Below are 27,327 nucleotides of genomic sequence, written 5' to 3' on the forward strand. Positions count from 1 at the left end.
TATATATTTTTTAATCTTGAGAAATTGCGCCTAATTCGAAATGTTCAAAATAGAATTTCAACGTTCAATTCAAGCAATATCGAAACCGAGCCCGCTGGGAGCGTATAAAAGGCAGCACCGCTATGACGTCAAACGAAAACGTCCCGTGACGAAGTTCGAATGCTATGGCATGTCGCGACAAATACTGATATCACACGTCGCGGCAGGTGTTTATCAGCAAAATGTGCTGTATCAGTATCTGCTGCGGCATGCAGGGTCACTTCGATTTGGCTGCGACCCGACGAGGTCACGGGATCAAATCCCGGCCGCGGCGGCTTTCGATGGGGGCGAAATGCAAAAGCACCTGTGTCCCGTGCATTGGCGGCACGACCCCAGGTGGTCAAAATTAATCCGGAGCCCCCCACTACGGCTGCGCTTTCTGCACTATTTCAGGGAGTGCAGCACTCCTCGACCTGACAGCGCTGCGCGCGCCACCCGTATATATGTGCAACGGAAAAAAGATTAGCACAAGTAACCGAACACCCGATCAGGTAAATTGCGGCACGCGACGCTGTTGTGCCCTACCACGGCGAAAACGCGAGTGCCAGGCACCCCCTCTTTGACGCGTGGATCATGTGACACTGTAGATACCAGTGTGCACGGGAACAAGAGCGCCGCCTACCGCAATTTCCCTGCTCCGGTCATCAGCCACCTGTGTTAATCATTTTCCGTTGCAGCTGTACCAGCACCGGGGTCTTCGATTTGACTTAGTGCGAGACCTGTTCATTACAAGTTCGCTGTTATCCTGCACTCGCTTATTTGAAAGCGCAGCCGCCGTGCAAGCTCTCTCTAGCACACGACATGGCGCAGCGCTAGTTAATTCATGTGGTGCGCGAACATAAATGTCTCCCGCTGTGGTTACAACAAATCACTCATATTTAAAACAGCGCCAAAAAAACACGGACAAGAGAGAACACAGGACGAGCGCTGACTGCCAACAACACCTTTAATGAAGCGTGCGCAAATATATAAATTCGCAAAGGGCAGAAAGAGAAAAAAGAGGAAAGGGAAGGCGAGTCATCGTCAGTCAATTCCTGCTGTGCATGTGTGAAAAACAAAAAAAAAAATACAAATTTAACAATACACATGGCGGACGTGTGTTAAGAAGGTACAGCAATCAGATGGCCAGGGAAATCTTTGAGGCCTTTTCATGTGTCAGTTAGGAGCCACCTGTGTAAGTGCCCCATCTATAGCTCTTTGCACTAAGGAACTTAAGTTCCTCAGGAGTTAATCAGTTTGGCCTGTGTTCACCATGTGTATTGTTAAATTTGTATTTTTTAGTGCTTTTGACGCATGCGCAGCAGGAGTTGACTGACAATGACTCGCCTTCCCTTTCCTGTTTTTTTCTCTTTCTGCCCGTTGCGAATTGTATATATTTGCGCAGGATTCATTAAAGGTGTTGTTGGCAGTCAGTGCTCATCCTGTGTTCTCTCTTGTGCGTGTTTTTTTGGCGCTGTTTTAAATATGAATGATCCGTACCAACTAGCTCGCACCCAAATCCCTCTGAGTCTAGAACAGATCACGTTATCTAGCTGGCACAAGGTTGTGAGGCACAAGTTCGATGTCTGATTGGTTTGGTTGTCAAGACACGCAAGTAAACAATGTTGCAGTTTCGCCCGAAAGGCAAAGCATCAATTGCAATAGCAAATTAGTAGAGAGCTATTTGGAGTAGGGATATTAGTTTTATCGGCTGCATAAACTTGGACACATTCGCTTACTAACTGAATTAACAAGCGTGGTGTCAGCGCGCACAAGCAAACATGAATAGATCACACTCAATGACCGCAGACGACTGTCAAAACGCTGGCAGCAAGCACAGCTGCTGCAGCAAGCGAAGATTCGTGCGGTCTATCGCTCCAACTGAAACTGACGAATGCACAGCGCATACAAAGGTCAGAGCCGTGTGGAGATCGCTTTTACGAGACGGTGCGGGCGACCGCCACAGCAGGGCAAAGTACAAGCGCAGTTGTTAGCAGTGTAGAAGCTGCCCCCCCCCCTCCCTCCCGCGTTGCCTTCCCGCTTTCTTGCTTTCACGTGGGAGATTGAGTGGCCAGTTCCCCTTGCGCCCGGTTGCAAGATACGCATTTGGTGCCGCAGCACAGCGTCGCCCCGCCTCCCTCCTTCCTATACCCCACGGCCTTTCGCGCGGCGGCAGTCGCGTTTGCTTTCCGCCGTGCGTTCGCTCTCCGTGATAGCGCGCGTCCCCCGCGCGCTTTCACTCGCGCATACGGCACGCGGCGACGATTTTATCGCCCTTGGACTTTATATGGAACCTCACGGCGATGGCAGAAATTCGGTTGAAGTGTCCATATAATTGCTATCGCAATAAAACTTGTAGCTTGCGAGGGTGAGCCGAGAAATATGGTGGCTTGATGCGGCCGGTGTCTTGGGCTCGCAAGGGAATCCGGTGGGGTGGATGCGCGCCGTCTTCTCACGCCCGCTAGGAGAATGGGGGAAGCGGGGGCAGGTTAGTGCGCATATCCTCCTCTACACCAGCTGCAACGGCTAAGCGCGGCAGCGCGCGTTATATCTTGGAGGCAATCTGCACTGGGGTCGAAGGCTAGCCGGCCGGATATAGCCGACAGCTTCGTGTGTGCTCTGTTCTCGCGCGCATGGTTCGCGTTGAAGCGAGAGGCAGGGGAATTAGCTCGCCGCTGCTGCCGCTCTTCACCATGCCAGCGTTCCGACAGCGAGTGTCCGTGGTCATCGAGTAAAATGTGTTCGTGTTTGCCTGTGCGCGCGTGACAACGAACGTGCATAATTTAGCTAGTAAGCGAATGTTCACAGCAGTTTATGCAGCTGATAAAATGATTAACTTTATTTCGTCTAATAATTTGATATCGCGATGAATGCTTCGCCTGTCACGCGAAACTGACTTTTTATAACTTATTCTTCCGAAACTTACGTTGTAAGCAGCAATGCATATCCGCCCCGCATTACACTCTCTACAAAAACGCCACATTCGCTATACGCTCACAGCCGTTTTATAAAAATTATGTATATTCTAAAAAAAAAAAAACTTTTATTATAAGCCCACGGTAACCATGCTGCCAAGAGTGATGCCGTGTTGCACACCGCTGTACAAACATTTTTTTTTTCTTGTCTTTTGTACACAGCCATGTAAAATGTTCAGCATGGTTTCATTACTTGTACATATGTACATGAAACGGTCTCTTCTCGAGATCGGTTATTTGCGAATAAAACTGCGCATCCTTTATTTTCGTTGTGCCTGTCTCGAACATGCAGCGCCGTTCTGGTGGTAAGGTGGCCGGCTACGATGTGGCTCCCACCCATTTGCCGACGAGGTATTCAATCTGCTCCCTCGCTCTTGTCAGTTCGGGCACGTCATGCTCCGAGGGCGGGTACATGTCCGCACAGTGGGCGGTGCCTGAAAAGAATAAGAATCGTCGCAGCAGGCACGTCGGAATCGTTAAAAGGGACACTCCAGGGCCAACTATTAGGCTATATTGGTAGATTAATGGGCTCAAGGGCATCGTATTCCAAAAGAGTAATTACTCTTTTGGAATACGATGCCCTTGAGCCCATCATTACCGTGAGAGGAAATTTAGCTGGTCGAGAAAGAAGGACGCAGAAACGTGGCTCCATGGTATAGCGACAGCGTCATTGGCAACCTCCCCAACAGTTCCCCGTGATGTCATACATTTCGACAGTGCCTGCTCGCAGAGCTAGCTGATTGCTTATCTGCAGAGAATTTTAAAACTTCATTCAAGGGAAAGCAATTTTAGCCTTAAGCTTGTGAATTGTCTCTGCCTACAAGGTGATCCAAAGACTCGGAAAATACTATATGCAATCCATGGCTTCGCAATGATGTCGTAGGCGCCGCTATAGGATCGACCTTCGTTTTAAAATATATATATAACCGACTGTATTTCCGCCAAAATCGCCTTGAAGATATGGAAAGAATAATCTGCAAGCGTAGACTAATGTATGTAGTTATATGAAAATGATGGTGCGATATTGCGATTTGTATGTTGGTATGTGCGCTATGTTTTCATCTTGCGTTTTTCGTAAATGTTGTACTAGTATATTGTACGCCGTAGCGTATATAGGCCGTCGCATAAAAAGTTTTGTTCTAGTGATCAGTTATCTGTATCATTTCCCTGTTACCTTGCCCTGTGCGTTCATACCAATTGTATAAATAAGCAAATAAAAAATAATAAAGAGAGCTGAGAGGCTAACGAAATAAAGTAGGGAAGGAGTGGGTCACTTGCATAAAAGAATAACAAGACTACGTTTATTTATTTATTTATTTATTTATTTATTTATTTATTTATTTATTTATTTATTTGAACCACGTGCGAAACAGCAGCTTTAATTGGCTCGGGAGCTCCTATCTAAATACATGCGAACGGAGAAATCTATTTTATCGGCAGCCATTGCATTGATTTTGATTAGGTTTGTTGCACTGAAAAGAAAAGTTTTATTTAAGGAAGCGGATTTAGGCCGCCATTTTTTTTTTGTGTGTGTGTGGGGGGGGGGGGGGGGGGGAGTGGGGGTAATAAACATAATTTATTCTGTTTTTGTTTATGGAGCGCATCGTGTTACGGACGGACAGACCGACGTACAGATTTGTTGGGTGAGTCGCCTAGGAATGCTTATGCATTAAAAAGGGTCCCATTCTTAGCCTGTTTGTAAGCACTGACCATTGATGAAGATGGCGGTCACGTCACGTGCGAGATCCTTGGTGATGCCGAGTGCATGCCACGGGTCGATGGATCCGTTGGGGAAGGTCACGTTGTGCACGGCGGGGCGGAAGCCACCGTAGAACGTGTTGGTGCGGCGCACAGCGCTCTTCAGGAGGGCCTCGTCGAAGTGGGCTCCGAAGATGTCCTTGCACTGCTTCACGAAGAACCTTTTTGAAGAGAGAAAGTGTGCAGTGCTAAAGCAGAGCTAGGTTAAAGCCGGAGCTAAGTGGGCTTCGCCACCGACTGTATAGGAGGTGGGGTCCGTTATCGCAAAATGTTTTCGGAAACATGAGTACACCAATCGACAAAATTGAAGTGATCGAACGCCACTGTTTCTGTGCGCCTACAAGAGAAGGTTTTTTTCGCGTCGTCCGAGCCCTTTTAGAGCGCAGCAGAGGCGCCTGTTCTTGCTGCGAGCGTCGGCGTGACCGAGCGAACGCTGCGCGCAGCGGGCGATGAAAAAAGTGGCGAGAGCTAGGGAAGAGGCACGCGGAGGAGGGTACGGCCAAAGGGTGAGGAGGAAAGCGGAGTGCCGGCGGCGACCAGGATAAAAGGCGCTGACGTGGGCTTCGGACACACTGCGCATGCGCTACTTCGCCTGCGGCGCCGCCGCGGCGGCTGCGCTGCCCTGTTCACGCTTTTTTTCTGAGCGACGCTACCGGTGGATATGCTCTGTCTGCCGCTGCTGCTAAACGAGCTGCCTGAGCAGTTGCTCAGCGCCGCCGCCGAGAGCACCCTCTCGTCCAGAATCAAATTCTTTGCCACAATACGTATATAAATTTTATTTGCCGAGGTTACTGCGTAGCTTTGGCGTTGTGCTTCTGAGGCCCGCAGGTTCGACGCCTGCTGCGGCGGCCGTATTCCTATGGACCTCAAATACACTCGCGTAACGAACCTTAGGCATACTTTACAGATCACTGGGTGGTCAAATTAATCGTGAGTAGGCCACTATAGCGCCTCTAATAGATTCAATGTTGCAACGGTACTTTAGGCCCTACTTATCAGTGAGATAAAGTTTGACGTAAATAGCCTGGCACAGGTGACCAAAAAAAAAAAAAATATTGGGGAAAAAAAAAAAAAGACGGCAGATCCCACGCCCTGTGGGAATTGATGTTATGCGAAGGAGTGTGCGGGGAGCCTACCAAATTGGCGAAACGACCATGAGAGCACCAAGACGTAGCGGCTATTTCAAGACCTTCATGAGTCATGACACGCATGTCATGACCTATCATTTATGTTCGTCATACACTCTTGTCCTACTATGCCAATTTTGGTACATACCAAGTTAACGAAACGACCATGAGAGCACCAAGACTTACGCGGATAGATAGATAGATAGATAGATAGATAGATAGATAGATACCCTCAAAGTGGCAAATGTTCGCCAAGAAATGCGTCACATTTAAAATCACCTGTTGAATACCGCTTTCAAAGAAATTGGTCGTAACACGAATGTGAAATGTTCCGTGAAACAGTACATAGGAGGAAGGGGGGGGGGGGGGGGGGGGGGGCGTCGACGTGGTTTCGAGTCACCTTTAAATATGGCTTCTCCACAATAAGGCATTTTATGTGGAAAAGCCAGCTTTTAAGGGCACTCAAGTCTTGCTGGCACCTAAACGCACGAGACAGATAAGGCTTGTATTTAATAATTGAACGTTATCAGCTGCATCACAAGCAACCATGGAACTTTAAGTACATGCGTCCCTCAGTGCTTGTATTGTTTTTTTAATCTTTGGGCTTTATCCTTACTAGGAAAAAAGATTTCCTTTTCGTGAAACTGGCTTCATCACATCGCACACCTGCCCAACTAGAGCAACACTGGTAATCACTGCATGAAGTGAGAACAAAGTGCAAACTGCACACGATGATACCTAAACGTTAGTCATAATGACATCACTGGAGTCACATCGACGTCATCTGCCTGATTAAACACACTAGCTTCGCACGTAGTCCCTATAGCCGCATAATCTGACGCAGTGTAGCACACACTAGCATTTTTCCTCGCAAAATACGCAGCACAGGCTTACTCGACTGGGAAGAGAGATCCGAAAGGCTGGTCCTTGAGGTCCGATGACTGGTAGTAGCCGAACTCGACGCAGGTCTGGTAGGTCCACTGCCGGCCTGCATAATCAAGGCGCTGCCATTACAGCTTGCAAATGCAGTGATCGAGTTGTGGAAAATTCCTGCACCGTTGCCTTCTGCCGCTTCGCCAGAGGAGGGCTGCATATTTTTTTTTTTTTTTTTCATTTAAAGATGGCACATATGCTGACACTATGCAAGGAAAACTAAACACGATTTGCGAGGGGTTGGGAACACTGTAAAGGATCCGCTAGTGAGTACTGCTCCGATAGATGCGCACTGTAAGTGCACCATTCGTAAGGAAGAGCTAGCGCTAAGCTCCAGTCGGTGTAAGGTCGGAATGTGCAACGGCACGAGCTAGTAAGTCGCCGGTTGCTCAAAAATTTCCTTCGTGTTCTCCGCGAGTACCGAAATAATTATTACATTTATTATTATTATTTTTTTTACTATGTGAAGCTCTGCTTCTACTTATACTTTCTACCCGACTAGCGTTACACGTTTAACTGACACTGACTAGCCTTCTGATGTGTGTACTTCACGTCAAAGCCAAAGCCAAACTATACTTAAGTTTAGAAAGCGCCAGCAGAATAGTAAATAATTTACCTTTTTCAAGGACTAATAACAAAAAAATGTTCGTGGCGCAGTAAACATCACATCATGCTTCTCCTTGTGGGAATTTGAGCTCGGCAGTGTCGCTGCACAAAATTTAGCACTAGAGCATTTAGCATTAGCATTACCCTTCTGGTGCGCTTTCTGTATGTACCACTCAAGGATAACGCAGCGAGGAAATTCCAGAACTTTACGTGCACGACGTTACTGTTGTATACTCTTCTTTTTTTTTTCTTTGACATAGCCTGTAAAACAGCGCAACCGGCTTGTGCTTGAAGTGGCAATTATTGTAAGGACAGTTTCACTAATGAACTAGTTCCAAGAATCCTGGGTTCGACGCGTGCATTTAGACGGAACAGTTGGGGCAACGATGCTGAGTGCGTGTGTTTGTTTGTGTGTGCATGTGTTTAATTGTCATAGACACCAGCTTCACAATATATCCCCTAGCTGTCAAAGGTGCTAACGAGATAGGGTATTACTTATCCAATTTGCACGACTATATACCGCCTATTAATACGTAACATAAAACGTCGCGCCTCGACACTCGCACTTAGCTACATTGCCATGATTGCCCAACCACTAAAGATGCAAATCTGCACGATGTCCTTCTGGACATCAAGGGGTCGCGACACCAGCGTCGCCTTGCGGAGGTACGCGATATAGTGAAAAGCGCTACGATGGTGCGGCGCTGCAGTCCCACCTCCCGCTCCCTCGGTGCTGTTGAACTGGATCTCCCGCAGCGAGTCGATGAAGGTGTCGTAATCGTAGTCGAGGCACTTCTGCTTGGTGGCGTTCAGCAGGATCTCGTTGACCACCGCGAAGCGCTCCAGCGGACTGCGGTCGTCGCTCGGGTCCGTCATAGTGTCGCACAAAGTGTCGATGGTCACGGTGTTGTCACCGCCCTGCGCGCACAGCGGGACAGACTTCGCATTGAACTGCTCGCGCCCGAATGGAGGCATTTTAGGGGCTGGCATTCGAGATTAAGGGCATATAAGGGCATTATTAAATGCCGTTGTGCCTGTAACTAGAACGGTAATTCGGGGCTAGTTGGTCGTTCATGATCATCTAAAAACAGCGTGAAAAACGAGGGACGAACATAAAAGGTGCATACAAAGCGCTGTGTATGTTTCTTTTAATTTGTATGTTCGTCCCTCGTTTTATGCGCTGTTTTTAGATGATCACAATGGTAAATGTTTAGAAAACATCCTTTTACTCATATTTATGATGTAGAGAGATGTCACCACAGGCACGCATTTTGTGTTTGCCTCGGTAGTCCATAAAGCGCATCTAGCTGCATAAACGCGTGTACGTGCCTCGAACTCCCTGGCGTCCTTGTTGTACTGGACGATGCCTTCGAAGTTACCCGCCAGGCTCTGGAACAGGTTGGCCATGTTGTTGGCGTTGAATCCGTTGAAGTAGGTGCACAGCCTGCGGATGAAGCCGCCAGTTGGTTTACAGCGAAGCTGTATACTTCTCGTTGGTCGTAAAATTTCGTGGCATAAACACGAAACTCCAGGCTAACAATTGAAGGCAAACGGCATATCTTTCTTTGCAATCAGGCATACAACGCATATATATATATATATATATATATATATATATATATACTCAGTGACGTCACCACGGTTTCATATATGAAAGGGAGACCCGTCTAGCAACTCATTCACTTCATTCTAAGACTGCCATGGGTAGACCACGGAAATTAAAGACACCCGAAGAACAGCGTGAATACAATGCTCGACCATGTGTGGTGTTTGACATTCACGTTCGCAGGGCGGGATGGCGGCCAATTTTTTTCTTTATTTTCTCTCTCTCTCTCTTTTAACGAAGGGCACGCATTAGTACTGAGTGAATGGGGGAGAAGGGCTGATGGTTTGTTGCTGCTGACGGTGACGGAAACATCTTCCCGCACCCCGAACGAAAATGGAGAATCAACTTGCTCTTTGGAGCACGCGGCGAAAATTAGGCGCACCGAAACATGCGCGCACCGCAAACTCCGGGCAGCTGAATGTCCAACTTCCTGCATCGAAATGCACCGGCTCGAAACAGCCCTATTACGGCGCATTCAGTGGAAACGAGTCGTGATATATAAACCATTGTAACGCTTACCGCGACACTTATGAAGTCGCAGTACCCCGTAACGATATGCCGGCCCCGCGCGTGTACCATTTATAGCGGGCGATATAAAACGGTTTCATAAATCAAGTTCAGCACTATTTCTTTAGGTGGTCATGCCACTGCTGGCCGAGCGCGCCTGCAAAATTGTGCTTACTTTAGGGTATACATGCAGTAAAGAGAGCCAGGCACATATCTGGCCTTGCATGGTGCATAACTGTGTCGTTCAAGGTGAACACCTGAAATATTCCGCCGCGGAAGAGCCATCAGCACTCCCACGTGGTCCCTCTTTTATTGCGATAGCAATTATATGGACAATCCAAGCGGATTTCTGCCGTCGGCGTCGCCGCGAGTTTCCGAGGGCGGTAAAATCGGCGCCGCGCGCCGTATGCTGCAGAGTGAAAGCACGGAGAGCGAACGCACGGCGGAGAGCAAACGCGACGTCTGCCGTCGTGCGGAGCTTACTCCGTATAGCTCTCTACTAGTAAATTTGCCATCGCAATTGATGCCTCGCCTTTCGGGCGAAACTGCGACTTTTTTTAGTCTGTCACGACCCATGGACAATGGCGTACGGCAATGTAACGAAACTTTATAGTGCTCACTTGAACATGTCCTTGATGACCGGCCAGTTGTCGGGCGATGCAGCCAGGAAGGTGAGGTGGTCTACGGCCTGCTCGATCTGCTTGTTGCACTCGGGGCCCGTCGTTGCGAGCGAGTCTCGCACCACGCGAAGATAATCTGCGCCACGTGAAATACGAGATGTAGCTCGGAACGTGTCAATAATCGTTGTGGTGAATTTTGAGTTCGTTGATTTCTTGCGTATGTTGTGCCTCAAGTGATAGTATATAGCTACCCTTTCTATAACTTCGAGTGCCTACACCCTTTCAAGGGCATTTCTATTGTCGCGTATACACCGTGGCACATCCAAATAGGCATAGTATGACAAGAGTGTATGACGAACATAAATGATAGTTCATGACATGCATTCCAAAGGGGATGGCGGGATGAAAAAAAAAATAAGAAAACTGTCGTGTACCGTGCATTAGGTGCACGTCAAAGAACCTCAGGGTGTCAAAATTAATCCGGAGTCCTCCACTATATATGGCATGCCTCATAATCATATCACGGTTTTTGGCCTGTAAAACCACAGAATTAAAAATATATATACAACCCCTATAATAAACATGAGAAACGACCCTAATCCATGATTTAGGTGTCTGCTATTGGCACTCGCACATCGGCGTTGGTGTATAGGGCGGGAAACCGAACTCGGAGTAGCGAGCGAACGTAACTGGCTGGAAACCGCCACGCACAGAGGAGCGGGCTAAGGAGGGCGCGACGCGTAGCCCCCTAGCGGACGGCGCACGAAGCGCACCTTACGCGTCCCTCTGCCGCTGACGTGACGACTGCCAGCGCGAAGCTGGCGCGCGCGAGCGAGCGACGGAGCAGGTGCGCGCCGGGAGAGAAGCGAGAGAGGAGGGAGTGACGTCACCCCTCCGCTGCAGGCGTTCACTCGGTGTCAGGTGGTGTGTAGCTCTAATTAGCTTGTCTTTATTTTTAATTAGCAATGAGTGGGTACCCCTGATTTAAGTGTGACATCACTTCTGGAGTTTTATGGGAACCTGTACTGATGCGGTGGATATCTAACGTGTACGATTGTGTGCTTTGGTGTACGGCAATTAGACTTTCCTTAATTTTTCTCATTATTCCTCACACTTAATTAGCTCTTCACTACTAAACCTGCACTATGATGTCACATATATCATTAACCATAAGTAGAACCATCGATATCTACCTGTATTTATTTTTTTATGATTCATTTTTTATTTCGTCCCACCTCTGTGAGAAACCGCAAGTCGGTCCCTAACCGGAAGTTGCTGCGCAATGAACAAGAGAGTCACTCGGTGCTCGTGCCACTAAAAACTTCGTGAGGTCGGGCGTACAGCCCATATAAAGCGGGGGAGACAGAACCACGAGTCGACCACTTTTCACCGGCTCAATGCATGTATACCTTTGAAGTCGATGACAGCGTAGAGCGGTGCGCTCGACGCGACGGCTCCGACGGCGAGGTGCGGGTATTTGAGCTTGAACCAGGCGGCCAACGAGCCGGAGTAGGAGCCACCGAACACCACCCACTTGCTGTCGGGGCCGAGCGAGTGTTTCTCCACCATGGCGTCCCTGAAGAACGCCCCATCGGCCAACGCCTGCTCGCTGGTCAAGTACTCCAGGTTGGCCTCTGACATGTCCCTGCATACGCGCGCGCGGAGCCCACACCCTGTGAGGCGCCGATCCTTGCGGCGGATGGCTAAGTTCTCAGTCTACGTGAGGGCCGACTCTTACAAAGAAAATCAGATCAGAATAATTTATTGTAAAGATGGCTCGAGGCGAATTTGTGAAAACTCGTTGCGGTGCACGTGGCTCAGTGGCTATATGGCTATATGGCGTTCATGCTGATGAGCACGAGGTCCCGGGTTCGATTCCCACCGCGCTTTGATGGGGTGAATTGCAAAACGCTCGGGCACTTATATTTAGGTGCACGTTAAAAAGAAAAAAAAAATGCAAAAAAAAAACAGCTGGTCAAAAGTAATAATCCACTGTGCAGTTTCAGAACGTCAAACACCAGTTCATTTTTTTCTTAGAAGGCTAAGTAGAATAAGCCTAAGAATGGCTGAGTAGAGAATCGTTGCATTGCATGCGAAGTTCCATAGTGAGCCTATTTGCGAGCACTGTTCTACAGCAGTCACGGGAAACCCTAAATAGTCCTTATCAAACCACGATCGCGCTATACTTAATGCTCGCCTGAGGGTGAGGGCGCGACAATTGCCCTCTTCGGCTGTTCAGTTTCGCTTTTCTGCTTTAAGTTAGCCTGAATTAATTACGCTGTAAAAATTAGCAGCGTCAACTTTTTTTTTTTCATTTCTTGAAACGGTTATGGAGCTCCTCTGATGGCGCGCGCTTCAAGTCTTCCACTGGAACCAATCGCATGGTTGTTTAGAAAGTTAATTAATCTAATTTGCATTACTTGTCTAATTACTACATCGAATCATTTTCAGATGTGTGCCTCTGCGGTAAAAGTAATCCAGAGGAAATTATTTAATTATCCCAGCTTGCTTAATTTAAAAAATTTCTAACGCATCTCGTGAAAAACCCGGTAGGTATAACTGGAACAAGTCTAAATGACCAATCATACTGTCGCGTCCCTATATCTATACCAAGCCACGCTGGCGACGACAAATTCGGCAATCTGAAGAGTGCAAGCATTATCAAGAGAAGTGGTTTTCAAATAGCAGATTCTAGCTAAACGTACGGTATACATTCCACTGGTTCCTACCGCATTCAATCTCGGTTTGCAGCGATGCGCAGCCCTCTTGAGATTGAAGCCAGTAAAAGCCTGCCTCAGCCAAACGTTCAGCGGTTCAGCTGCTTCACGTGATCGGGATTATGTCGGATCTCTGCTGCGCTCCAAGCTCTAAGGTGAGTGTTCTGAGCCGGAGCGCGCGCTCTAAATGAACCAGGGGAATGGGTTCCGAGCGCTCGACTTCGGCAAGCCGAATGTAAAACGCACCGCGAGAGCGCTCTAAGCGACCACTCGAATGTACCATAAGTATTTTCTCTTGACCCTGCTCGGCACTGTCGAGATCGGTGTCTTCGTCGTCCCAAGCGTGGTTCAGTACAGATTTCTGGTCGTCCCATGTGCAAGTACTGATAGCATCCGGCCGCATATTCAGCTCATATATATTACAGTAAGAATTTATTGTAAAAACAAACGGAGTGCTGGCAACACCCTTGGTGGTGTACTCCTTAGTACTATTTTAGTACTCCACGTCTCGGTGAAGTACGTTCGCTCTGCTACGTATAGTAGCCACGCAGAGTGAGAGAATTTATTTGAAGGAAGGCAGAGAGGTCGGCCTGAGCTAGCATGCTCTAGCCTGCTACTCTGCACAGAGAGAGGGGGGAACGGGGACATAAAGGCTGGATGAGGGGTGATGATGACATAGAAGAAGGATGTACAACGGTAAAGGCAAGTTCAGCATCCTTATGGCTATCAACAAAGTCCAAAAAGGTCATTCAAATGTGTCATCTACCTTCCAGAGCATGGACGGAGTCACGAATACAATTGAAAGTTCACAAAAGCTCGCCGCGATGAAGCTTGTGTATGGGCTTCTCCTGCGTGAGCAGCACAGGTGCCAAGAAAAGTAATTAAATTATGTAAAGAGCAGTGATCAGCTGCTCCAGTACGGCGAGGACATGCACGGCGCTTTTAGCTGCCGGAGTCTGGAGACCACAGAGGTACGCATTGATTCTAGCAGGTGTTTCAGCATTTTTTCAACGCTTTCTTTGTCATTGTTTTCAGCTCCTTGCTTGCTTATAGGGTCATCGGCTTTGCTAGCCCTAGAATCCACTTCTTGACGTAGAGGAACACTACGGCATGTTATCGTGCCCGTGGATCTACTGGGCAGCGAAGGCCACTCCGTGTCTGTGCCACCCAGGGGCGACGAATGTGCGCCCTGTGCTCTCGGAGATCCTGAATTTGCAGTAGGCGTGGTTACCGGCCTCGATGCCGGCACAGGCAGAGGTTGTCGAGGCCCCTGCGCCCCACAATCCAGTTCTTCTGAAGTCAGTGGATGGCGCTTCTTACGCGAGCGCTTGTCTGTCTCGGCGAACAGATTGAACAGCCTAGCCTGTCTATGGGAAGAGACTTGTTTTTTGCCATTTTCCGGAGAATACGAACTTCCTGCTGCATCTTCGGGCAATCCTTCGACGTTGCTTCGTCAGAGCCAGGACAGTTGGGACATTTCAATGAAGGTGCATCACAGTCGGCGGTATTATGTTGCCCACCGCAACGCTGGCAGGTCACTTGATTTCTGCACACAGCGCTTACGTTACCAATCTTGAGACATTTCCGACACTGCAGAGGCCTCGGGACGAATGGTCGGACGCGGTCTATCACGTACCCCACTTTGACAGTCATTGGCAAAGTTGACGAAGCAAATATTAGCTTGATGCACCGGGAGATTCCCGAGCGGTGAATCTCAAGAATGTGAACCGATGAACTTAGTAGATTTCTGAGGTCCACATTCTTGATGTCATGGTCAAAAACAGAAGTTACACCAGTCGTTGACTTCTTCCCGTAAATAATAAAGGAACGGACGGGAATTCCGCTTAATGTTGGAATAGTCTTCTCTATTATAGTTGAACTCTTGGCATCTACCGTCAGGATGTTTTTTCGAGAGTTGATCCGGATTTAGTTGACTTGACCAGGGGCCACACTTTCAAAATATTCATATAAGAACTGCCTACGTAAGAAGTTCAGGTTCTACATGTGACGTAGTAAGCGGCACGTAAGAGACCATGAAAGACTGCTGCTCCCTCTCGTTAGATGAAGTCTGCTCACTTGACATCTGGCGCATCTTCTTCTTCATACGACGCCCCATGACTACGGTGTATTCATTGTCAGAGTCCATGGCTTCGGGCGTTGAGCTCTCCCAGGAATGGAGCTGGTCCGAGCTGCCAAAGTCACGTCGCCTAAACAAGAGCGATGAAGTATACGGTGGACCTTGTTCAGGTGGTCGTGCGAGCGTCTTCCTGCTCATTCTTGATGAGAGTACGTTGACGAAACTGGCAGAACCATAAAAAAATACATAATAGCGAGAGGCCCAGAGCACCGGTGAGCCCTGAGCACTTATTCTCTTCCTCACGCAGAGTGAATGCCTTCATACGGGAGGTGCGACAGCTCTCGACAGTGCAGTTAAACAGGAGACCAAATTGTTCCCGAGAAAGAAGACGCCAGTATTTACTTGGTGTGGCAATGAAACTGCTATAACTTACTTTTTTTTCTTGTTTATATGTCTAGCTTGCGGACATTCGCTGCACAAAACAAAGCACTGTTCAAAATCTGCTACGTTCTTGCATAATTCCTCGAACGGATCCACGCCCTTTTGTTGATTGGTAAGGGGAGGGGATACGCAGTGGCGAGTTAATCAGTACACTCTGCAGGCGCAAAACGTAGACTCGAGACAGTTTCTATTCTCGATCAGTTTGATTGATGAAAATGGAGGACGCTTAAGTTTCACCTTTTAGAGGGGAACGCGATAGCGTCATCGGGCCCCGTTCGCATCGCATTTTTGTTTCAGTGAGCTTCACCGCAACACAGAACGTGGGAAAGCCAGCTTACTAAGACCAAGCTTACACCGATCCCCTTAAAGTCGGCTTCACCTTTAAATAGAAATGCATTGCTGGGAAGACGTTTTTCTAGGGGCAATATAAGTCGTCAAACACATTACGCAGGCGAAGTCCCAATTTGACCTACCGTAGGGTGCCTCAATGCCCAGCGCTGGGCATCGAGGCACCCTAACCTACCGAGGATGATCTGCCGAGGAGGCGAGCGCTTTCGCAAGTAAATTAACCGAGCGCACCGGGTTGGGATGGTAGAAATACTGGAAAAGGGGCTTCTGTTTGAGTTTCCTCGTAACAGAATTACGTTTTCTCGTACATTCAAATTACAATCCGACGCCATCATGTCTGTAGGTTGTGGGTAAGTCGTACTTTACCATTTCCTGACGGATTTCACGCGAGAAATTCAATTTTTGTTCACTAAAACCCTGCACAACGTGGAGGGCCTGCGCGGTCGAGGTGGTTCGGGATAATTCTGCTTCGCTAACACCTTGCGCCACGCGGAGGGCCTGCTCGGTCAGGTTGGTTGCGGATGATTTCTTTCGCCACGGACGCCGACATCGCTCACCGGCGCCGACGCCGGATTTTATGCGACATGGGACCCTTAACGCTATCGCGTTAAAGTGCCAAGTTGTGCCAGGCAGCTAATAATATCGCTTTCACCACAAGTGAACGAATTTCGCTGATAATTGGTCTTCGCTTCCATCTTTGGCGACGCCCCAGCCGTCAGCAGAGATAAGCGTGTGACAATGCGTACACGAACACTATAGACTACCTCGCAGACAAAGTTCATACGTGCCTGGATAGTGCTCGCAGTGGGCATACAGATACTGCCGCCACGCATTGTTTCAAGTTAGGCGCATCATGTGACAACGCTCGGGAGTGTATATGACCGCACTTGACGACACCACAGGTGAGCACGCGTGAACGCGGCTCTGACATAGCGTCTCGACTGCCCATTGTCTCCGTGAAGTGCAGAGTAAATACATGTGCCGTTTTCATCGTGCACATACCTTGGAGAAGCTTAATGACCATATAAACTCAACACGCAATGAAGCAAAGTAAAGCAAGCATATAGGGGTGATTAGCTGCGGTTCAAACTGAAATGTAGAAAATTGTAGAAAAATGTAGAAAGGGGAAATGGAAGTGGACGAAAAGATAACTTGTCGCCGGTAGGAGACGAACCCACAACCGTCGCGCATGCATATATATATATATATATATATATATATATATGTGTGTGTGTGTGTGTGTGTGTGTGTGTGTGTGTGTGTGTGTGTGTGTGCTATATTCTACGGTGGATCATATTCATATCCATATTATCAATCAGGTAATCGAGAAATTTGCGGAGTACAATCAACCTCTCTATATGGCTTTCATAGATTATGAAAAGGCATTTCATTCAGTAGAGATACCAGCAGTCATATAGGCATTGCCTAATCAAGGAGTACAGGAGGCATACGTGAATATCTTGGCAAATACGTATCTACAAGGATTCCACAGCTACCTTGGTTCTCCACAAGAAGAGTAGAGTTACCTATCAAGAAAGGGGTTAGGCAAGGAGACACAATCTCTCCAATGCTATTCACTGTATGCTTAGAAGAAGTATTCAAGCTCTTAGACTGGGAAGGCTTAGGAGTGAGGATCAACGGCGAATATCTCAGCAACCTTCGGTTTGCAGATGACATTGTTCTATTCAGCAACAATGGGGACGAATTACAACAAATTATTGACGACCTTTACCGAGAAAGTGTAAGAGTGGGGTTGAAGATAATGTTCAATAGCCTGGCAAAGGAACAAGACTTCAGGATCGCCAGACAGCCTCTAGAGTCTGTAAAGGAGTACGCTTATCTAGGTAAGTTACTCACAGGGGACCCTGATCATGGGAAAGAAATTTACAGAAGAATGAAATTGGGTTGGAGTGCATACGGCAGGCATTACCAAATACTGACTGGGAGCTTACCACTGTCGTTGAAAAGAAAAGTGTATAATCATTGCATTCTACCGATGCTAACATTTGGGGCAGAAACTTGGAGGTTAACAAATAAGCTCGAGAACAAGTTAAGGACTGCACAAAGAGCGATGGAACGAAAAATGTTAGAACGTTAAGAGACAGGAACAGAGCAGCGTGGATCAAAGTGCAAACGGGGATAGCGAATATTCTAGTTGACATTAAGAGGAAAAAATGGAGCTGGGTAGGCCATGTAATGCGTAGGATGGATAACCGGTGGACCATTAGAGTTACAGAATGGATACCAAGAGAAGGGAAGCGCAGTCGAGGACGGCAGAAAACTAGGTGGGGTGTTGAAGTTAGGAAATTTGCAGGCGCAAGTTGGAATCAGCTAGCGCAATACAGGTGTAATGGGAGAGGCCTTTGTCCTGCAGTGGACATAAATATAGACTGATGATGGTTATGATATATATATATATATATATATATATATATGTGTGTGTGTGTGTGTGTGTATGTGTGTGTGTGTGTGTGTGTGTGTGTGTGTGTGTGTGTGTGTGTGTGTGTGTGTGTGTGTGTGTGTGTGTGTGTGTGTGTGTGTGTGTGTGTGTGTGTGTGTGTGTGTGTGTGTGTGTGTGTGTGTGTGTGTGTGTGTGTGTGTGTGTGTGTGTGTGTGTGTGTGTGTGTGTGTGTGTGTGTGTGTGTGTGTGTGTGTGTGTGTGTGCGCGCGCGTGGACTGCTAAAATTTTACCTAACTATGGCCATATGAAGGTCATCTAAGACAATACTACCCAAGATGAAGTTAGTTGGAGCTATGTGAACTAAGCGATTACAAGAGCGCAAGAGCTGTTCGCTGACGCCTGACCTGAGGCTTTCTGCGCCACGAGTTTGCACTACACACACAGCTGTGCGATTCCCGACTAGCCGTCAAGGTGGATGTTGTCCGCATATATACCGACGGTGAACTTAAAGCGAAACTTTCTTAACAAACCCTCCCCGACATAGGCGCCGACTAAGGAGGGGGGGCTCCGGGGCTCGAGCCCCCTCCGGAATTTTCCCAGGGGGGCTGAGCCCCACCCGGAGATTCGTAGCCTACCCCCCCCCCCCCCCCCTCACCCGCCCCTAAAATGTCATTACCGGAGTTCTGTTACCCACATAATTTGAGGATTCTCTTGCGTTGCCTCCACATTTTCACTTTTGTTGTGGCTAAAAGGTTACGGCACCATTGTTGGCTTGGCCGTGCACGGTTTTTAATTTATACTTTCGCTTTATTGCGGCAAATCCTGACAATAGAAGGACAAGCGCATTAGACGCATCAGTGGTGGATACCTCATCCGTGTTTTTTCACTTCAACATGTTTTTTTTGTTTTTTTTTTCCGCTGAGAACACCATGCACAGACGCAATATATTTTAATATATACACGGGACAAAGTTTATTATATTCTTTAAAGAGAAGGAGGTAGCCAACTAAATGGATAGCCTATACCTAGAGAATAAATATGTTGATGTATGTTCACCTCACTTCACATTATTTGCGTGCTTTTTTGACCCCGAAAAAAACCTGCAGACTTCAGTGACCCCTTCGGCAGAGTCTTCTATCAACGGCGTGTGAAAATCAGGTGAGTGATATGTGTCTCAATATTGATTCTCTTTCCAGTAGGCAATGCTAACTACTGGCGACAAAATAAAAGAAAAACAAGCTCTTCTAATTATTTACATCATTTACACATTAGGGATGGAAACATCGCCTCTTGCATGCAGATGCCATAAATACGGGGTGTTTCAGCAAACACTTTCAAAAATTTTTTAAAGGTTGCCTGTGGCAGATAGCACAATTCTAGCTCATGAGCTGGTCGACTCGAAGAGGTGGACATTACTTGCACAAAAATTGAAATGCATAATCGACTAATTAAAAAAAATCGCCAATTTGTTTTAACATATTAACTTATGGCCTGTGTTGCAATTTACAAATTCTAGCCGTGGAATTCGCAAGACGGATGCACTAGGAACTAATTCTCAGGATGGCGCCAGTTTCGAGATATTAATTCCCGAACATTGCGGAGAAATGCATTGGCGTTCCAGTTACTTTTGCGCTTACCCGCCGTGGTTGTTTAGTGGCTATGGTGTTGGACTGCTAAGCATGAGGTCGCGGGATCAAATCACGGCCACGGCGGCTGCGCTTCGATGGGGCGAAATGCTAGAACTCCCGTATACTTAGATTTAGATGCACGTTAAAGAACCCCAGGTGGTCTAAATTATTCCAGAGTCCACCACTACGGCGTGCCTCATAATCAGATGGTGGTTTTGGCATGTAAAATCCCATAATTTGTTCTTTTCATACTTTTGTGCTTTGATGCATAAAACGACGTTTTGTTGAGAAAGTGACTGGCACGCCAATGTATTTCTCCGCAAAGTTAGACAATTAATACCTCGACACTGGTGTCAGCCTGAGACTTAGTTCAAAGTGAATCCGCACTCCACCGCTAGAATTTGTAAATTGCAACATGCAATTAACTATTCCAATTCCAAAAGCTCATGTATATGGCTTTTGGATTTAATGTGGAACATCACGGCGACGACAACCGCGACAGTTTGCCTGAAGTGTCGATATAATGCCTTCGCCATAAGGCTAGCAATAGAAAAATGTTAGCAAAGGGTATATATATATATATATATATATATATATATATATATATATATATATATATATATATATATATGGGTAGGTTTCGAAAAGCTGGTCAGCCCCCAGCCCCCCCCCCCCCCCCCCCCCCCCCCCCCGGAAAAATGAAAACTTTCCGCCTATGCTCCTCGACATTGCTGGCCGTAGCTACTGCTGCTGTCTCGCCGAATAGCTCACGCACAAGGACAGCACTTACATAACGAATCGCCTTACCTATATATGTATAGCCCCACCATGCAGTGCTATACTTTACGTAGATGTGCCGATAGCCGGCCCTGTTCTCTACGGAATTACGCAGTGAATCAAAATATACTTAAATAGTGTTAATAAAAAAAAAACAGAAACGGTTGACCTGCATAATTAAAGAAACAAAATCTATTGTGGCCAGATAGCGCAATTCTGTCCCATCAGCTGGATTACTTGGAGAGGCGGACATGTATGGCAAATAGCATGTTATAGCTGATAAATAAAAGTTCACTGATTAGCTTTGTAGTTATTCGCTATAGGACACTTGTACCCATTGCGAAATTGAAGCCAAGCAGCTCGTAATGAAGTTATATAATTTTTTTTTACCATCCTGCGTTTAACCCGTGACCACAGCGCATCAAGCAGAGCGCGGGCACAAGAACTGCGCAAATGGCACCACCGGCGTATCTTACCTCTTGTGCATTATATTGCAGATTGCCTTGAATATTTTTGAAAAATTAATATCAATGTTTGAAGGGTATAGCGTGGAAACCTACGCAGGACGAAAGAAGGACACTTAACGATCGCGGACACATACTGGAAGCGATTCGTCCCGTCAGCTATCGAGAAAATTGACATTAATTTAATATAGACCGTGGTGTCCTCAGAGATTACGAGCGGCACCCGTAAAGTGCATCCCGAATACCGCGGATTACATGACATGCAGTACAGGGCACGCCAGCATGCAAACCGACCAACCAACCACATGGCGTTACTTTATCATACCTGTTTCTACGCATAGAAACGCGTTTTTTTTTTTTTTTTTTTTTCCACTCTTTTTCTTGACTACAAACATGAGGAGACAGCACTTTGACGACGTACAGCCTTTGTCAGCCATGGGCCATGAGAATTATTTTCATTCTCCAGGGCGTTGAAACTTATGGCCATACCACGACTTGAAAATCGATGAAGTCTCTCAGCTGTCTTGGGGGTGTTAGGGGGATAGACTGACTTAATTGTTTGTCATTACGCGCCGCGGCCTTGTGGAGCCCAACCATATATCAAGTTGAAGGAACACAGCACCTGTAACTTGATTAGCGCAACGTCGCAATATGAGTATATCTGATGCATGCAAAATAGCGCTCACGGTGTGGGCCAGCTGAGTCCGTAGTAGCGGTGCTCGAGCTGGAAGACGAGCGCGCCGTACTTCTTGGCGAGCAGCATGATGTGCGTGGGCGCCGTGAGCCACTTGGCCGACGCCGTGCCCTCGCCGCCGAACAGCAGGAACACGGGACCTCCGGGACGGTAGAACTCGTCGCTCACGAAGTACCGCTGCGCGTTTTAAGCGAGGAGAGTGCCGCTCTTTTTCACGTTTTCATAAGAACGACGGCTGTTTCATTTAGCAACAATTGGAATTGTTGTGCTGCCGTTTAGTGCGCTCAGCAACACATAAACGAACGTATCTGCAATCGCAAGAACGAAGTCAGACACCTGTGTTTCGGCTAAAGGAAAGAAAATTGCATGCTAATATCTGGAGGTATAGGGGAAAGAGCGGTATCCGTGATTCTGCTGTGTCCGATTATGTGGTTACTGTAGCTGTTGTTCACATTTCACCTTGCTTTGGTGGACATTTCTTGTTCACGAGCTGCAAACTTCAGCTGACATGTCAGCGCCTTGTCTTTGCATTCCTCCTCCATGTCGTCTCGTCTCGTTTTTTTTTTTTTTTTTTGTGTGTGTGTGTGTGTGTGTGTTTGTGTGTACGTGCGCGTGTGTGCAAATGCGAAATTATTAATTATAACACAAAGTAGTACATGACAATTCGCATTCCCCCGGAATAACATCACTCCTACTAAATTTCTGATTACATTGAAAAAAAAAGAAAAAAAAGCGAAGAAAGAAAAGAGAAGAAAAGGAAACCAGTCACTATTGCGTATCATCAGTAATTTGAAACGGCTGAGGGGGAGGGAGGATGGGGGGAGGCGATCGGAGGGGGGTGGCTGCAGCTCGGCTTTCTATTATTATGATGAGTCGCAACGTAGCGGAGTCTGGGAAGCAGCGCAGTTGTGAATTTACTGTAGCGATTCCAATAAGATGTCATTAAAGGAGATTTTCAGTCCTTCCATATCGTGCGACAGCAGTATATGATTACCCTGCCGGACGTGCACAGCAAGATAAACGCAGGCGCAGCACTTATTTGTCGCATAATGGCGGCACATAAGGGAACACATAATAACGTCTCTGACGTATAGAGGCGCTGCGATGTGCCACCCTTACCTGCTTCCACGTGCCTTCTGTGCCGGCCGGGTTGAAGTGGCAGCGGGGCTGGGTGATCCACAGCTCCTGCGGCTCCTTGACGGCCAGCCGCAGTTGGCTACGGGGCTCGCCCAGCATGCCGAAGCGACCGCGCGGTCGGCCACGATGCATCAACGGAGTGCGGGCCACGCAGCTGGCGGCCACGAAAGCGAGAAGCGCCAGGGAGCGCAGGACGGTTGCAGCAGCCATGGTGGTCGTGAACGTCCACGGCGCGAGGTCGGTCTGTCTGCAAGGTACCTCCAGACTCTTGCACGAGTGCAAGAGGCCCGGACCGGCCTATCTCCCTCCTTTCTCTCCATCGCGCCTATCTGCCTGGAGGGACTCGGCCAGAGGCGGGTGATAGGACGCTCTTTCTTGTCAATCGGAGAACGGATAGGCACCGTGCCGCGACGCGCACTTTCTGCCTGACCCCGGTATTTTTTTTTTTTTCTCGTTATCTCGTACCACATGATTTCTCCCGCAGAGGCGAGAAGACAAAACATATCGAGGGGTGTTGTCAGAAACGGGAGCGCTATCCATTGCGTGGATAGGAATATGCAGGGCGAATATACAGAGGAGACCAGCACAAGTAAACTTACACGAGTTCATAAGTGGGCTTAAGACAGGTCGGTAGTCTGCTGAACTTTTCGTTAAAGCCCTGTCGGAAGGCCACGTCTGAAGTTTTCGGTATGCACTAAAGAAGTTGCAAAGCGCCATCCGGAGAACGGTCTACTAAAGGGCCTTCGAGTCTTGCCGGGCATCCCTGCAAAAGATGAACAGTTGCCTTTATAGCATATGTAATTAGCCGTTTTACGAAAGCGTATATAGTTTATCACAGATTCCAATATGTGCGCTATTAAAGAAAAAATCCGCCTTCATTCCACCCTGTGAAAGTGCATGTACAGCGAAGCTGTTGCCGACGTTAGACAATCACCACCACCACAAGAACCCGCCGCGGTGGCTCAGTTAGCTAAGGCGTTGCGCTTCTGAGCACGAGGTCGCAGGATCGAATCCCGGCCGCGGCGGCCGGGATTAGATGGAGGCGAAATGCAGACACGCCCGTGTGCTTGCGTTGCAGTGCGCGTTAAAGAACCCCAGGTGGTCAAAATTAATCGGGAGCCCTCCAATACGGCGTGCCTCATAATCAGAACTGGTTTTGGCACGTAAAACCCCACAAAGAAGAAACCACCGCAAGCGACGTACGTCGCGCGCACACGCACGTGTGCGGAAGTGCGGCATACATGCTCGTTCCTCATTTTTCAAATAAATTCCGTCAGAGAATTCGTAAAGTACGACTTATGCGCAAGCTGCAGACGTGATATCTTCGGATTGTAATTCGAATATACGAGAAAACGCATTTCTCTTAGGCGGAAGCCCTTTTCCAGCTGCCGTTTGAGGTGTGTCTGAGTGGCCGCGGCCGCTAGATGGATACAGTTTTTGGACAGTGTTTGCCATAATGTCGATTACGGTCGCAGCACACGCTGATGCAACGGAAAGAGCGCCCACGCATCAAGGACAGATACATTGTGCCCAGACGTATGTCACGCGCGCATCGCACGTGTGCGGAAGTGCAGCATACATCCTCATTCTTCTAGGCCCTCCGCCAAGCGCAAGTGCGTTATTGAACTAATTAGGTAAATTGCGTCAGAAAAATTCGCGAAGTACGACTTACACACAAGCTATAGACATAATAGGAGGGGGCTAGTGCCCAGGCTACCACAGGCTTCCACGTGATGAGCCTTCTCTACCCTCATCACGTCGCTCGCTACACCACCTAGCTGTCCTGGCTCATTTCGACTGCTCTGCTCCAACAGAACTCCGCGCCGATGCCAGCGGCCACGGAATCGGTGCTGTTTTGGTCCAACATCATGAATGGGCATGCCCGTGTTATCGCCTATGCCAGCCGTCTCCTTTCCCCAGCCGACAAGAACTACTCCATCATGGAACGGAAGCGTCTAGCTCTCGTTTGGGCAGTGGGAAGGAAAGAAAGAGGGAAGGAAAGAAAGAAATCGCGTGTGGCGCATACCCGCATATCCAATGCGGGTATGAGCCAGGAATATGCTGGTATGAGCCAGGGACAAGAAAAAAAGAAAGAAAGAGAGAGAGAAGGAAAGTAGGAAAACTCGGCTTCTTCCAGAGTAGAGCAGGTGCGGCTAAGCTGCGCCGGCGCCGGTTCACGTGACAAGCGCGACCAGTCAGGGTCGTTTGTTGTGTCGCGGGGAGGGAAAGGGAAGGAAAGAGTGTTGGTGCGCGCTCCGCAGGGCTTTCCTCGCTTCAGTTCAGTTTCGGCTTCCGGATGGGAAGGAGCCGCGTGGTGCGTTTCGCCGAGGAGCAGACTACGTTTGAGCAACGGCGCCGCGAACTCACTCGGGAAAGGGCTCGTCGTCGACGTGCCGAGTCTAGCGTGAGGGCTTCCGAAGCCCAGGCGAAACGTCAGCGAAGAGCCGCGGACCCCGAGTTGCGGGAGCGCGATGTTGAGGCCAAACGTCGGCGAAGAGCCGGCGACCCTGAGGTTAAGGTAAACGAAGCAGAACGCCTGCGACAGCGTCGTCTTGCCACAAGCTTCGCTTACCTCCATTTTCTCGACAGGGCCCGGCAAGGGCTCTGAATTTCTTATCTGGCGTGCGCTCTCGACCATGTGGTTCAGCGGTTGATCGCCTTGTAAATACATTATAAATAGGTTTTCCTTTTGTGTCTGCCTCCCCGTAAAAATATTTTCCCCTGTTAGATGGGAGAATCAAAGTTAATTTTAACTGATAACCACTCTGAAGAAGCTCTGCAGCATTGTAAAGGAATGGCGGTTTCATCGGACTCGGATACTGATGCTTTGTGGCTTTTTCTGTTGAATGCTGCCGCCAAAATACTGTGAACGCCGTACAGCTAAAATCAATGGAACAATGTGAGCTGTTGGAAGGCACTGCAAGTAGGCTAATACACTGCTCAGTAAAACAAATTATAGAAATCCATACAGTGTGTGTTGTCATCACTGCATCTTTATGAAAATAAATGTACATAGAAATCTTGAACGATGATTTCAAAACTGGAAAAGGCTGCATCAGAACATTTAGGGAAAGATGAATGTAGGTGCAATTACAAAATAAAACCTGCAATCTTGGGTACAGTGAATACCAAGCGGCAAGGTTTTGAAGAATGTGCGTAACAAAAGTGTGAAAGGAAAGTGTGTGTACAAGTTCAAATTAATTTGGAATGACTTTTGCAGCACGTAAAGGGTTCAGACTTAGAGTAAAAAAAAAAAAAAAAAAAAAAAAAAAAAAAAAAAAAAAAAAAAAAAAAAAAAAAAACCTACAGCCAAAACCACAGCCACTAAGAAACGCGCCATAGCAGTATACTGCTACGGCGCGTTTCTTAGTGGCTGTGCCGGATCGGCCACAACCAAGACGACCCAACGCATAGTTGATACAGACAGCTCGGCCACCGAGATGTCAGACGCATAGAAAACAAGTGGGAACCATGGCTAACAAAGTTAAAGACCACTCAAAACCAAACAACCCGGAACAATTAGAGATCTGGCAATGGAACTGCCGCTCCTTCGCCAGAAAGACGGCAGCCCTCCAGCAATTTATTAAAAGCTCTCAGGTAGCTCCGGACATAGTATGCCTTCAGGAGTTTGGACCCAAACTGGCACAACTACAGGGCTATTATGCTCTGAGTGACCCCCAAAATACCAAAGTAGCCACGCTGGTGAGCAAGACAATCACGGCACAAATAATATTCCTCCCCCGACGCACCGGGGAAACCAATTCCCTAACTATCAGCGTGCTTCCGTGGAAAAGAGGCAAGGCACACACCATCATAAGGAACATTTACAGCCCCCCCCCCCCAAAAAAAAAAAAAAAAAAAGAAAGCAAAGGCCTGAACCTACCGCAAATTTTAGCGGACACTAAGGCCATAGAGGGCGCCAAAGACCGCATGGTGATATTGGGCGATTTCAACGCACCACATACGCTGTGGGTCTACGCGTCCACATCCCCTAAAGGCGTTCTACTTGAGCAATCGGTTGATAACCTCGGCCTGCTAACAGCAAACCACATAGGCACACCGACACGCACGGGTAACAGCGTCAGCCGGAACACAGCACCCGATCGCGCGTACACGCTAAACATCAAGGACCCACAATGGGCATCGCTAAACGAAAACTTGGGGAGCGATCACGATTTGCTTCGCCTCTCACTATCCACTCCCAAATTACGTCGAACAATTGGCACAACGAAACTAACCGACTGGCCAAAATACAGAGAGCTCCACCGGACCCTTGATAGATCAAGCACTCCCACGAGCATACAAGAATGGACAAAACGCATCCAATCAACACACAAAGACACCACCAAAAGCATAGCGCGCAAGTCGGAGGCGCCAGTGGTAGACTCCCACCTAGTAAACTTGTGGGACGAAAGACACAAATTGGTCAAGCGTTGGAAAAAACAACGCCTCAACAAACATCTACGTGCCCGCATAACACTTCTGGCGGAGCA

The 27,327-nt window shown here is 47.9% G+C and overlaps 1 protein-coding gene and 1 long non-coding RNA gene across 2 annotated transcripts; one reads left to right on the forward strand and one right to left on the reverse strand.

Moving 5' to 3' along the window:
• The first annotated feature begins 6 nt into the window (after positions 1 to 6).
• On the forward strand, positions 7 to 3,257 carry LOC125941989 (uncharacterized). Its single transcript, XR_007464718.1, has 2 exons — positions 7 to 896; positions 1,548 to 3,257. It is a non-coding gene; the product is annotated as an uncharacterized LOC125941989 (long non-coding RNA).
• LOC119435653 (putative serine protease K12H4.7) lies at positions 3,226 to 23,115 on the reverse strand. Its single transcript, XM_037702396.2, has 9 exons — positions 22,817 to 23,115; positions 21,690 to 21,874; positions 11,560 to 11,795; positions 10,151 to 10,286; positions 8,747 to 8,861; positions 8,134 to 8,335; positions 6,773 to 6,866; positions 4,704 to 4,912; positions 3,226 to 3,427 (listed from the first exon to the last, which is right to left on the reverse strand). The coding sequence occupies exons 1-9, from the start codon at positions 23,042 to 23,044 to the stop codon at positions 3,312 to 3,314; spliced, it is 1,521 nt and encodes a 506-aa protein (XP_037558324.1). The 5' UTR covers positions 23,045 to 23,115; the 3' UTR covers positions 3,226 to 3,311.
• Positions 23,116 to 27,327: the final 4,212 nt, after the last annotated feature.

The sequence above is a fragment of the Dermacentor silvarum genome, unplaced genomic scaffold (assembly GCF_013339745.2).
Source record: "Dermacentor silvarum isolate Dsil-2018 unplaced genomic scaffold, BIME_Dsil_1.4 Seq811, whole genome shotgun sequence".
Lineage (NCBI taxonomy): Eukaryota > Metazoa > Arthropoda > Arachnida > Ixodida > Ixodidae > Dermacentor > Dermacentor silvarum.

Bases quoted from the DNA above. Each gene is read 5' to 3' on its own strand.
- LOC119435653 (XM_037702396.2), bottom strand. From the start codon at position 23,044: ATGGCTGCTGCAACCGTCCTGCGCTCCCTGGCGCTTCTCGCTTTCGTG. The intron at 21,875-22,816 runs GTAAGGGTGGCA...TAAAACGCGCAG, and splicing joins CAGAAGGCACGTGGAAGCAG to CGGTACTTCGTGAGCGACGA. The intron at 8,862-10,150 runs GTGAGCACTATA...CTTCATCCGCAG, and splicing joins GTCATCAAGGACATGTTCAA to GCTGTGCACCTACTTCAACG.